The sequence below is a fragment of the Bubalus kerabau genome, chromosome 2 (genome assembly GCF_029407905.1).
Source record: "Bubalus kerabau isolate K-KA32 ecotype Philippines breed swamp buffalo chromosome 2, PCC_UOA_SB_1v2, whole genome shotgun sequence".
NCBI lineage: Eukaryota > Metazoa > Chordata > Mammalia > Artiodactyla > Bovidae > Bubalus > Bubalus kerabau.
In genome coordinates this window covers 67,586,651-67,599,082 of record NC_073625.1, presented here as the reverse complement: position 1 = coordinate 67,599,082, position 12,432 = coordinate 67,586,651, and the positions used below count along the sequence as shown (strand labels likewise).

At 33.0% G+C, this 12,432-nt stretch overlaps 1 protein-coding gene across 6 annotated transcripts in view; it reads left to right on the top strand.

Moving 5' to 3' along the window:
• Positions 1-12,432, top strand: part of USP25 (ubiquitin specific peptidase 25) — a 158,022-nt gene that overhangs the window by 66,987 nt on the left and 78,603 nt on the right. For all 6 annotated transcript variants that reach the window (XM_055567793.1, XM_055567791.1, XM_055567795.1 and 3 more), the window contains 3 exons: positions 492-578; positions 9,321-9,458; positions 12,237-12,313. In XM_055567793.1, coding sequence (XP_055423768.1) covers positions 492-578; positions 9,321-9,458; positions 12,237-12,313 — 302 coding nt within the window. The remainder of the gene's footprint in view (positions 1-491; positions 579-9,320; positions 9,459-12,236; positions 12,314-12,432) is intronic.

The following is a 12,432-nucleotide window of genomic DNA, read 5'->3' as shown; positions in this document are numbered from 1 at the left end:
GTTGTTTTAATTAAATATTGTTTCCTTCCTAAGCTGTGTCTCCTTGACCATTAGTGATAATACATAATTTCTTTGAGTCTCTATAACCTAGCATCTGGCCTATAGATTTATTTGTACTGTATTTTTGTAGAATTGATACCTCTAGAAAACTCATTGTACATAACATGTTGAAAAAGTTCTTGAGTTTGCATTTGTATACATTTAATTTTGAGGAAACTGTTTAGGCACATAGAAAACTTTTAATAATACATATTATATTTTTTGTGTTGTCCAAGTGTAATTTTCTGCTTTGCAATACAGTAAATATTGTTAATGATCAGGAATATGTCAAAATAAAAGAAGTGTGACTTTTTCTCAGGGAGAAAATAGGCCTTCTTGTGTTAGTGGGAAATATTCTGTATATAAAATGAATCTCTCAGACTAGTCATATTTTTATAGTTCTGTTAATAGAATTTTCCCTTTGGTTATCTTAAATTGTTGTTCTTTTTCAGTCATTATTCAATCTTTTGGAATTCAGAAGATTAGTTCTGAATTACAAGCCTCCATCAAATGTTCAAGATTTACCCCGAAACCAAAAGGTAAAATTATGAAAGATTTTCAAGTCGAGTATATTCTTTTGTGTTTGCTTTTGGTGCCATGCCATGTGCCTCATTGTGCCTGACCCTTTGCAACCCCATGGACTGCAGCCTGCCAGGCTCCTCTGTCCATAGAATTTTCCAGGAGTCGGTTGCCATTTCCTATTCTAAAGGATCTTCCCAACCCAGGGGTGGAACCCATGTCTCCTGTGTCTCTCACAGTAAAGGTGGATTCTTACCTGCTGAGCCATGGGGGAAAGTTTGCTTTTGGGATATTTGTGAAATCAAATCTGAAGCAGTGTCAAATTTGAATGTCAACCTGTTAATCTCAACTACAACAGTAACTTATTATTCTTGGTCGGTATATTGTAAATATGAATTTTTCTACACATGTGTGTCAGTAATAGGCCAATTTTTTTGTTTCATTTTAGTAATTGCTTTTTTCTTCTTTTTAGAATGTTAGACTAATAGGCTATCATTTACAATTCAGGGTCTTTCCTCCTCAAAAAGTGTGTGGAAATCAAACATTTTTCATTTATTTCTGTAGACGAACTCTTTAAAAGTTTAGCTTTACCCTATTTTTGCAGTGTGAATCTACAATTTCTAATATTGTTAGGCAGTGTAATGTGACAGAGAGCACAGAAGTCAGAGCCACATTGCCCGGGTTCTGGACCTAGAGCTAGTTACTTGATCTAGTAGCTACTCAGTTTTCTTATCTGAAAATCGAAAATAATGACAGCAATTGTTTTTATAGAGTTTCTGTGAGAATTAAACGAGATAACAAAACATAAAGAGCTTAGAAGTACCTGGTACATAGTGGTAGCTTACAGTTAAAGTTGTCCTGAAGAAGATTTAGGTTCAGGACCAGGGACCAAGCTTTATCACTCAGAGCTTTTGTGTGGCAGAAGTTTTATTACAGTGAAAAGGGACAGAGAATGCTTCTGACATAGACATCAGAAGGGGAACAGAGAGTGCCCCACTTGCTAGTCTTATCCAGGCCTTATATGCTTTTACCAGACTCACTCCCACAACAAACATCTGAAATTAAGAAGATTAGAACAAAAGAAAGGTCTTACCAGACCCACTCCCACAACACATGTCTTAAGATACCAAATTAGTCAGAAGGTTCTTGTTAAAAAGAAGAAACATGTCCTTGAGCAGGATACATTGTTATATAATCATTAGTACATAATCAAGTGTTTTTGATTAGTACATAATCAATTGTTTTTCATTAAGGAAAAACACTTCACTTTCACTTTAAGGAAAAACATACCTTTGAGCAAGATGAGTTGTTTTATTGTGTAAAGAAAGTGAAAGTGAAGTCGCTCAGTCATGTCCCACTCTTTGCGAGTCCATGGACTGTAGCCCACCAGACTCCTCAGTCCATGGAAATTCTCCAGGCAAGAAAGAGTACTGGAGTGGGTTGCCATTTCCTCCTCCAGGGTATCTTCCTGACCCAGGGATTGAACCTGGGTCTCCTGATTGCGGGCAGACGCTTTACCAACTGAGCCACAGAACTTCCCTAAGGAGAAACATACCTTTGAGCAAGATGAGTTGTTTTATTGTATAAAGTTAGTCTTAAAGATTGTTGTCATAACAACTCAAGAGTTTAAGAAAAAACATGTGACTAAAACCAAGCAATGTAGAAAAAAACATTTTGTCTCTGTCTCCTCCTTTAGAGCCCCAGACCCCTTTCTCCTCCTTGAGAGCCCAGACTCCTTATCAACCTACCTATGAGTTAACTCTCAATAGTCAGTACCAGGTGTCAGCTATTGCTAGTTATATTGTTCATATTAGCTTTTCAAAAGATAGGACTGATTCACATTCAGAAATTCATACTTAATGAAAAAGATTAATTATGGAGATGATATGCTTGACTGTAAGACATAATGATCTTATCATAAAGAAACTAGCCATAAAGACAAAGACAAAGAAGTGAAAAGTTTTAGGTTTCAGTAAAGTGTTGAACTTTTTGTGATCTTTTGTTAGTTGTAATGATACATTATTGTGTTTTCTTTTTAGTCTATCATTTTGATAACAATTTTTCCTGCAAACATTATAAATGTAAAACATTTATAATGCAAGCTGATGGGACTATAATTTGATTTTTAACCAGCTTTTTGGGCTGTAATCTTTAGCCATAAGTGTCAAATTAATTGAAAACCATTTTCAGAAGGGATCTAAGATCACCTGACCAACTACTTATACTTCCAGAGAAATTAAGCAAACCCCTTTCAGTCATAACAGTTTTTACATGAAACTTTATGGACTATTGCCTCTGTTAACGATTTGGTTAGTTCTTTCTTTTGATGTTTTGGTTAAAGTTTATTTATAATTTACATGATTATTTAGAATTATTACTTGCAGTTAGATGTTCATAAGTATCTTTTTTTCCCTATTGTATCTTAACTTCTTTTTTGTTCCTGGATTTTAGTACTTTACAGAGTTTAGCTTTCTTTTATTCTTTAAATAATTGAATAAGAGCTACTTAGTTTTATAATCTTACTTGATATCAATGCCTATGTACTAGAGTTTGGGGTCATGAGAATGTTTAGCTGAATACTAGAGAAATGTATGAATCCAATCTTTTAACACCTTTCTAGGGAAATTTCTCTTAATGGAAGGGTCTGCATGTCTAGGTATCCCTTTAGTTTAAGAAAATAAAATAATTTTAATAATAATTACTGCCATTGGGAAAAATCACTCAATAAGAATACAATGCAGTTTTATAAAAGATTGTTCTACAAATTGGATATTCCTTTAATTTCACATGATGACAGCAATACATACTGTAACTTGACAACGTTGAAGCTAACATGTGAGATTTAGAGGTAGCCACTGATTAGTGTTACAGTTCAATTCAATTGACGTGATAAAAGGCACAGGTTTCAAAAAGGTGTCAGTGTAACCTTAAGTCACTTATTATTTAATAATCAATTTATAGCAAACTCATCTAGTGTTTACTGCTACACTGAGTCTGAAAAGTCTGAGTAGCAGTAAACACTGAAGGTTCACTTTGATCAAATCACAGAGATGTATTTGCATACATTATTGAGCAGGATATTTTTTTATTAGCAATTTAAAATTGCAGCAAGCATTATATGTCTATTGATTGATAGAATGAAATGAAGTCTTTGAAATCAATTTGCATTTGAATAGACTTGTTTATTGCTTCTAGAGGCTGAAACTAATTTTATACATCCATATTTATTTGTGCTATTTGTAATCTTAATGTCTAGGAGAACTGGGAGACTATTAGAAATTTAAAGATAGATTCTCACTGTAAACATCTCCTCCTTCCCCATTCCCACACATAATCTCTTTTGGGTTAAAAAACCACGAACTGATGGGAAAGCATATATTAAATGTTGGCAAAACAAAGAGGCATAAGCTTATAATATTTAGAGGTAATCACCATATAATTAATAACCTTATTAATCATAAGGTTATATTATTTAAAGCCTTGATTTAGGGTGAATGTTTTCAAATAAACAATATTCTCTTTACTCAGAAGTGAGAAGCATATGAGAAGGAAATGATTTGGGGTTAATACCATAAATATATTATTGAGCAAATATCTGAGGGAGTTTTGAATTTTAAAATAAAAAGAGGCATTCTGGAATTTTTGTCTTTAGCCGTGAAGGTGTAACAGAAGCTGGATTTACAAGTTTTAGCAAATTTTTAAGGATTCAAGGTGTATGGATTATGTTTTCCAACCACAGTGAAATTAAGTTAGAAATCAACAACAGAAAGATATCTAGAAAATCCCCACAGTATTTGGAAATTATTTACACTTCTAAATAACCCCAGGAACAATGAACAAATCAAAATGGAAATTTCAGGGTGTTCTGAACTGAATAAAAATTAAAATGATGTATCAAAATTAGATAGCTGTAGCTAAAAGCAGTGGTTAATGGAAAATATATGAACTAAATGCCTTATTAGAAAATAGAGTTTCAAATTAGTGGCATTAGATTATGTCAGAAAATTAGAAAAAAAAAGATCATTAATTTGAAAGAAGAAGAAAGGAAATAATAAAGATAAGAGCGTGAATCTATGAAATAGACATCAGGGAAACTAGAGAAAAATTAATGGAATCACAGGCTACTTCTTAAGAATATTGGTAAAACTGATAAGCTTCTAGGTAGACTGAGCAAGAAAAGAGAAGAAACAAATAACCAAAATAAATGAAAGAGGTGCACATTACTGCATATTCTGCAGACAGTAAAAGAGAATAATGGAATATTATAAACAACAGACAAATATTTTGAAAGCCAAAGGCTATTGAATGTAACTGATGAAAAGATAAGCTGTGTATTTCTATATTAAATTAATTTTTTAGTTTTGAACTTATGCACCAAAAAATAAAATCAATAGCAATAAAGTTATTGGTGAGTTATACCACACATTTAAGGAAGAAATAATACCAATTCTCTACAAGTTTTCTCAGAAAATTGAAGAAATAAAACTTGCAAATTTACCCTGTGAGACCAACATTACACTGAAACCAAAAGTAGAAATATATATTTCAAGAAAAGAAAACTATAGACCAATATTCCTTATGAATAATAGAAGGAAAAATTGTCAGAATTGGGGCAAGTTGAACGATGCAATACATGTAAAGGACAATACCTCATTGACAAGTTGTATTTGTTCAGGGCTGAAAGATTGGTTTAGTGTTCGGAAATGAATATAATTCATCATAGTAACAATTTAGACAAGAAAAGCCATAAGACTAGCTCAATAGATGAAGAAAAAGGATTTGACAAAAACTATATCTATTTATGGCAAAATCTCTCTCAGTAGCTAGGAATAGAAAGAAACCTTTTTATCTTGATGAAGCTCATTTATGAGAAACCTGCAAATATTTATAATACTTAATGGTGAAAGACAATCCTTTTCTTCAAAGATCAGGGACAAGCAAGGATGTCAGGCCTCACTACTTTTTTATTAAACATTAGCGATCTCAACCAGTGCTATATGGCAAGAAAAAGAAATAAGCAGACAAATTGGAAAGGAAGAAACAAAGCTGTCTTTTGGTGTATATGACTGATTGTCTATGTAGAAAATCCTAAGTACTCGACCAAAAAATAGGTGCTAGAATCAAGGGGTCAGATCATTTAGCAGTGTTACATGGTACGAGGCAAACATGCAAAAATCAATTGTAGAGGCTTCCCTGGTGGCTCAGTGGTAAAGAATCTGACTGCCAGTGCAGGAGACATGGGTTCAATCTCTGATCTGGGAGGATCCCACATGCTGCAGAGTAACAAAGCCCCAGTGCCCCACCTACTGAGCTTACATGCCCTAGAGCCTGTGTATTGCAACTGGAGAGTAGCCCCACTCGCCACAACTAGAGAAAAGTCCATGCAGCAACAAAGCCCCAGCACAGCCAAAAATAAATAACTAAATTATTTTAAAAATCAATTATATTTCTTAGTACCAGCAACACACAATTGGAAATAGAAATTAAAAAATGATTATGTAAGAGCATAAAAGATGGAATATTAGAGGGAAAGTAGATAAAAGATACAGAAAACTACAGAAGATCACTGGGAAAAATTAAAGAAGTAGAGAGATATACTATGTTTATGAATCAGCTGAGTAAGTATTGTTAGGATATCAATTGTCCCCAGCTTATGGAATGAGTGCAGTACAGTTACAGTTTTGGTTGGCATTTTCATAGGAGTTGGCAGATTGTAAAATTTATATGGAAAATCAAGGGATATGGAATAGCCATAGCAGTTTTAAAAAGAAAGGCAGTGTTGGAAGAATTATCAGGCTACAGTGATCAAGACATTATGTTATTGGTGAAAAGATAGTCATATAGATCATTAGGAGACAGTAGAGTGTGCAGAAATATAACATACACATAGGGGCAATTGGTTTTAATCAAAGTTGCCCCAAAAATTGAGTGAACAAAGGAAAATCTTTTGAACTAATGATGTCATAGGAAGAAAAATACTTTTCAGCCTCTACAAGACATTATATATGAAAAAAATGTAATGAACTATAGACCTAAAACAAAGAACTAAAACTATAAAAATTCATGGATAAAACAGAAGATTTTAGGGTTCTGAATTAAGAAAAGATTTTTTAAGTTCCACAACAAACTGGCACAAATTAAACAAGGAAACTTTAATAAATTGGACTTCATCAAAATGAAAAGTTTGTTTTTGAAAAATTCATACAGATTAATTAAAAAGGCACACCACAGATTTGGAGAATATAATAGCAAAACGTGTCACAAAAGGGAATTATATGTAAAATATATACAGAATTTGTACAATTCAGTAGTAAGACAAATAACCTATCTCAACAGATTGCAACACCAAAGAAGATAAACATTGAAAATAACTACATTAAAAGATGCTTGATGTTACTGGTCTAAATTAGGACTAATGAAAATTTTAACTAGAGATGCCACTAGAAGAACTAAAGTTAAAAAATACAGCCCATATCCAAGTGTGAATGTGAACCTAGAATGTGGACCTAGAACTTTCGTTCCACTACCACTGAATATGTAGAATATTACATACATGTAAAACTGCTATGGCTGTTCCATATCCCTTGATTTTCCATATAAATTTTACATATTCACTGGCATATGTAGTGCCTTTGGAAAATTGTTTTTTTCTTAAAAACGTATACCATACAGCCTCACCAATTCCTTGCGGTTCTTGACTCAAAAGGAATGAGAGCATATGTCCACACAAAGCCACATCCAATAATATCTGCAGCAGCTGGAACAGCTTAATGTATAAATAAGTTGTGTTCTGCCCACACAGTGGGATCCCACTCAGCAACAAAATGGAATGTATTGTACATACGAGTGAAGGTCAAAATAATTATGCTGATTGCAGGAAACCAGACTAAAATGAGTACGTGGAGTATAATTTTGATGTATATAAATCTCTGGAAAATACAGAGTAACCATGGTTGCTTGGGAATGATTAGGGAGGGGAGTGAGGGATGAAGAAAGTTTTGGGGGTGATATGCAGGTACTGATTGTGGTGATACAGTCATGGATGTATACATATGTGAAGCTTGTAAAATTGTACACTAATATATAGTATATTGTACATCAGTTATATATTGGTAAATCTGTTAAAAGATAAAGAATCATATTTGAATAGTTTCTATATGTGGTGATATTTTCATAATTTAGGCACATATAGTGGCTAGTCTTAACAGCATTCACTAATTTTGTCTTTTGAAATTGGCCAAGAGCAAAGAATGTTTTATTAGTGTATTTAACTTTCACATTTACTTCTTAGCAGATTTTCACTTAATTTTCAAAAGTCATTTTTTTTTCATCTTTGTTACTTGGCAAGGAATGTCTCAAGCTGTTTTTGCTGTAGGTATAGTGATAAATGAAGAGATTGAGCACAAGAAATTAAGGGTATTTCTGAAAATTACTTTGTGGATTAAAATTGTTAGTATTTACAGTCTTGAAACCCTTGTTGTGAAATAGTACCACAGAAAAATCATGAATTAGTTTTTTTATCTTATTTAAAACTTTTGCATTTATTCTTTATCATAGATGATAGAATTTATTATGCTTAAATAAAATCCATGTTTTTTTAAATGTTTTCTAAAACTTAGCATTTTTATGTTAGACTTTATGTACTTTCTCATTGCTGTAGTGGATTTGTAGTTTTTAAATTAGATAAATATTTGGAATCAGTTTTGTTTCCTTACATCTATTTCTTAAGACTCCTTTTTTGATGCATTTTGAGAGCAGCTGTTTCTGTATTAATTGATACTGGGCATCAACTGTACACACATACACATGCCTACAAAACTGCAAACTTGAAAGTTTTTTCTAATATTTAAATGGTGTATATAAGCTTTGTTAAAATTTTTATTTCAAGAGCTAACCATAGTAACAACTACTTGTCTGATTTGTTATCATGTTTCACTAAGATAGGTGAATTACAATCTTATAAAACATTTTCTTATTTTAAAATGAATTATTTATGATATTCGATTGTTTTTGTTCCATCTGGAGTATTTGGTTTAATCAACCAGAAAGAATTGAATGCTTGTTTTATGTAGCAAAAAGTTGTGAAGGATATACAGATATTCTTGTCTTTGCGAAACTTAACAGTTTATCAAAAAATAAAAGTGAACTTGCAAAAGGAACCCTGGAAGAATGATACATTCTTATTTGACTAATGTTAGTCTGATAATTAGGATTATCACATAACAGTTTCAGTTAGTGATTCATTCCTAAATGAAAAATGTTAATTTCAGTTGATGTGGAGTTTGACAAGATCATTGACTTGGAGGGGCCTGGGAAGACTTCATGGTGGAGGAGGGATTTTTTGCTTAAATGGGTTTATTGAGGGTAAAGTACTTAAATAGTGCCTGGTACGTGATTAAACACTCATTGAATGTTGGCTCTTGTTATTGCTGTTCTCAGCAGCAGCTGGGCTTTGCTGAATGGGAAGAATTATAATAAACAGACATAAATGAGGATATTCTTGGCTGGGTAATGACATGATTTGCTGTGAATATATGGCATTTATGCTAAAATTGTGAGCTTAAGCTAGATGCTCTGCTGTTTCCATGTTTGAGTCCTTTCTGACTCCTAGCTGAAACCAACACTCTTCTTTTTTTATAATATGATGCTGGACTCATTCTTAAGCTATATTAGTTAAATTTCTGGTTAATTTTTAAATGAGTATCCCTTTACCAGTAAAAAATTTAATTTCACTTAAGAATTTTTCTTTCTTTTTTCAATAGGAGCATCGGAATTTGCCTTTTATGCGTGAGCTTCGATATCTATTTGCACTTCTTGTTGGTACTAAAAGGAAATATGTTGATCCATCAAGAGCAGTTGAGATTCTTAAAGATGCTTTCAAATCAAATGACTCCCAGCAGGTAGCTTTTTTGTGCTTATTTGTTAACTATTTCTATTTTAATTTTTTCTTCCTTAAGCAGTGTTTTTAAAAGATACATGAAAATAACATTTCTATTATCAAAACAATTCTTATTTTTATAAGAATAAGTTGGAACCAATTAAAATATGATTATTTGGAAGATTTACTTTTAAATTAGAAAACAGTGATCTTGATAGTATATGATAAATCAAGCTGTAATTTTAATTAAAATTACTAAATGAAAGTAACAGGTAAAATGAAAAATGTTCATAAGTGTGTAATTAAAAATCTTCACCAAGGTGTGATAACCCAATGTCATATAGTATACATGCTTTTGATATGCCTGTTTTTGCTGGCAGAAATTCCTACTCAGAAAGGGTTTCTCAATGATATTAACTTTGTTTCTGAATGGTATTAACTTTGTCCCTGTTTCTTTTATTTCCCAATCTTTATGTAGTGCTGTTTGGTTACTTTTTATCAATTTATTAAAAAGAATATTGGAAATTTTCCTATAAAACTAGAAAATGTCTACAAACATACCAACATTTTTACATATAATTTGAGAAGTTAGAGAAATTAAAGGAAAGCAGAAGAGGAGCAAAGAAAGTAGCAGAGGATAATAGTAACAATATTGAATAAGATGATAGTAATGTAATGGGCAGAAAATAAAGAGGATACTTGAGATTTTATTTTATTTTATTTTAGATTTTATTTTATTTATTTATTTTTTTTTAATTTTATTTTATTTTTAGACTTTACAATATTGTATTAGTTTTGCCAAATATCGAAATGAATCTGCCACAGGTATACATGTGTTCCCCATCCTGAACCCTCCTCCCTCCTCCCTCCTCCCTCCCCATACCATCCCTCTGGGTCGTCCCAGTGCACCAGCCCCAAGCATCCAGTATCCTGCATTGAACCTGGATACTTGAGATTTTAAAAATTCCACTACATTTGCAGTGTAGTTGTTGTAGTACTTGCATATACATCTGTTTTCTGGATGTGTGTAGAGGGTCTTTGGCAGAGAGTTCTGAAAGATGTCTGATTTTGCCACTGTCTTTCCTGTGCTTTTTAAAAAATGCTTTTAATGGCAAAGATAAATGAATATAAAAGGTGGTCATATCAGAATTTGCTTATGTTTGTTGTTGTTTTCAATTTTACCTCCCCACCCGGACATTTTCTTCCGAAGAGCATTGGATAACTAGGAAACCTTTTTCTTTCTTGTCAGATATAGCCTTGCAGGGTAAGTAACATTATAGAAAAATCTGGCAAGTCATTTTAAGGTATTGTATTAGTTAGGACAGCCATAACAAATGACCACAAACTAAGTGATTTCAAAGTAACAGAGAATGATTCTCCCATAGTTCTAGAAGCCAGAAGTTCAAAATAAAGGTGTTGGCCGAATGAGCCGTGCTTGCTCCAGTGGCCCTCAGAGATAGTCCTTCCTTGCCTCTACCATCTCGTGATTCCTGGTGTTGCTTGGCTTGTGGTTCCAATCTCTCTCTGTTGATATGACCTTACCCCCTGTATGTCTGTGTGCCTGCTCCTTCCGCCTACCCCCCACCTCTTACAAGAGTACCCATCACTGGATTTAGGGCCTGTCTTAATCCAGAATGGTCTCATCTTAAGAGCCATAGTTTCTTTACATCTGTAGAGACACTTTTTCCAAATATAGTCACATTCTGAGGTTCCAAGTGGACATATATTTTGACTGGCCTCAATTTAACCCACTACAGGTAGTATGGATGTTTATAACTAGCTTTTTGTGTTAAGTTTGGTTGTCTTCATATGGCTTTGCAGCGATTTATTTATGCTTCCTAGACCTTAGTTTCAACATTTTAAAGGTAAATCACTTGTCCTAGATGCTCTTCAAAAAACTTCTAGCTGTGGAAATGTATAACAGTAAGTTTGTGTTATATTTAGGGCTATTTTGATAAAAGCAAGTTGCTTATACTTACTTATCTGTCTTTGGGCAGTCATAGTAAGAATTGCTTTATCTTCCCACTCAACCCCACTCTTCATGCAGGTTCTTTACAAACCTGTTTGCTGTACTCTAGGTCAGATTGTTGAAAGTTTATGGTAGTTGATGAGTACAACTGCCACTGCTTTACTCTTGCGTAACTATGTCAGGTGAGCTAGAACCAACAGAAGGGATTGTGGAAGGTGAAGATTATGCTGGTTCTGATTGGAGACTCAGTTTGAACTTCAGAGGTGGTAGACCTTGATAATCAGGGAGTCAGTGATTGATTGGACTCAACCTATCCAAGTTAACACATATCTTAGTAAGATTAGATATGGCTTAAAAAGTGGTGTGTAACAGTTGAATTGAGAAAAATGAATTGTTTAAAAGCTCATATTCCTTCTAAGAGAGAAGCCAGTAATAAATCTTTGTATAAGGAAGAACTTTTTGGTAATGTGGGACCTTCGTTTTATAAAGATTCATTAGAGAACTCTGGGGGGAGGTAATAACTCTTTTTAAAAATCTCATTCATGAGTTTGAGTTTTTATATATATCAATAGATATACATATATATTTTTTCCTCCTAAAGTGAAACTCAGTCACATAATTATGAATATCGTGCTTGTTTTTCTCAAATACTGATTTTATGCTCTGGTTAAGTTATAAGTATTTCTTGCATTTAATGTGAAACATTTCATATGATACCTTTGTGAGGAGTCAGTTAATTATACATTAGAAAAGACAAGATGTAAGTTTTATGTTGCAGTGTTTTCATTAGTAGGCTCAAATATCAATAAGACATTTTTTTTTCCCCCACAGCAAGACGTGAGTGAGTTTACACACAAATTATTAGATTGGTTAGAAGATGCCTTCCAAATGAAAGCTGAAGAAGAGACGTAAGTTACTGTGAAGTTTAGTTTATGGGGTTTAGGAGATTGATAAATAACACTTTTTTTTTTTTTTTCCTCTCATGTATTCAGTGTCAACAGAGAAATAGGAATCTGAGATAAGTGTA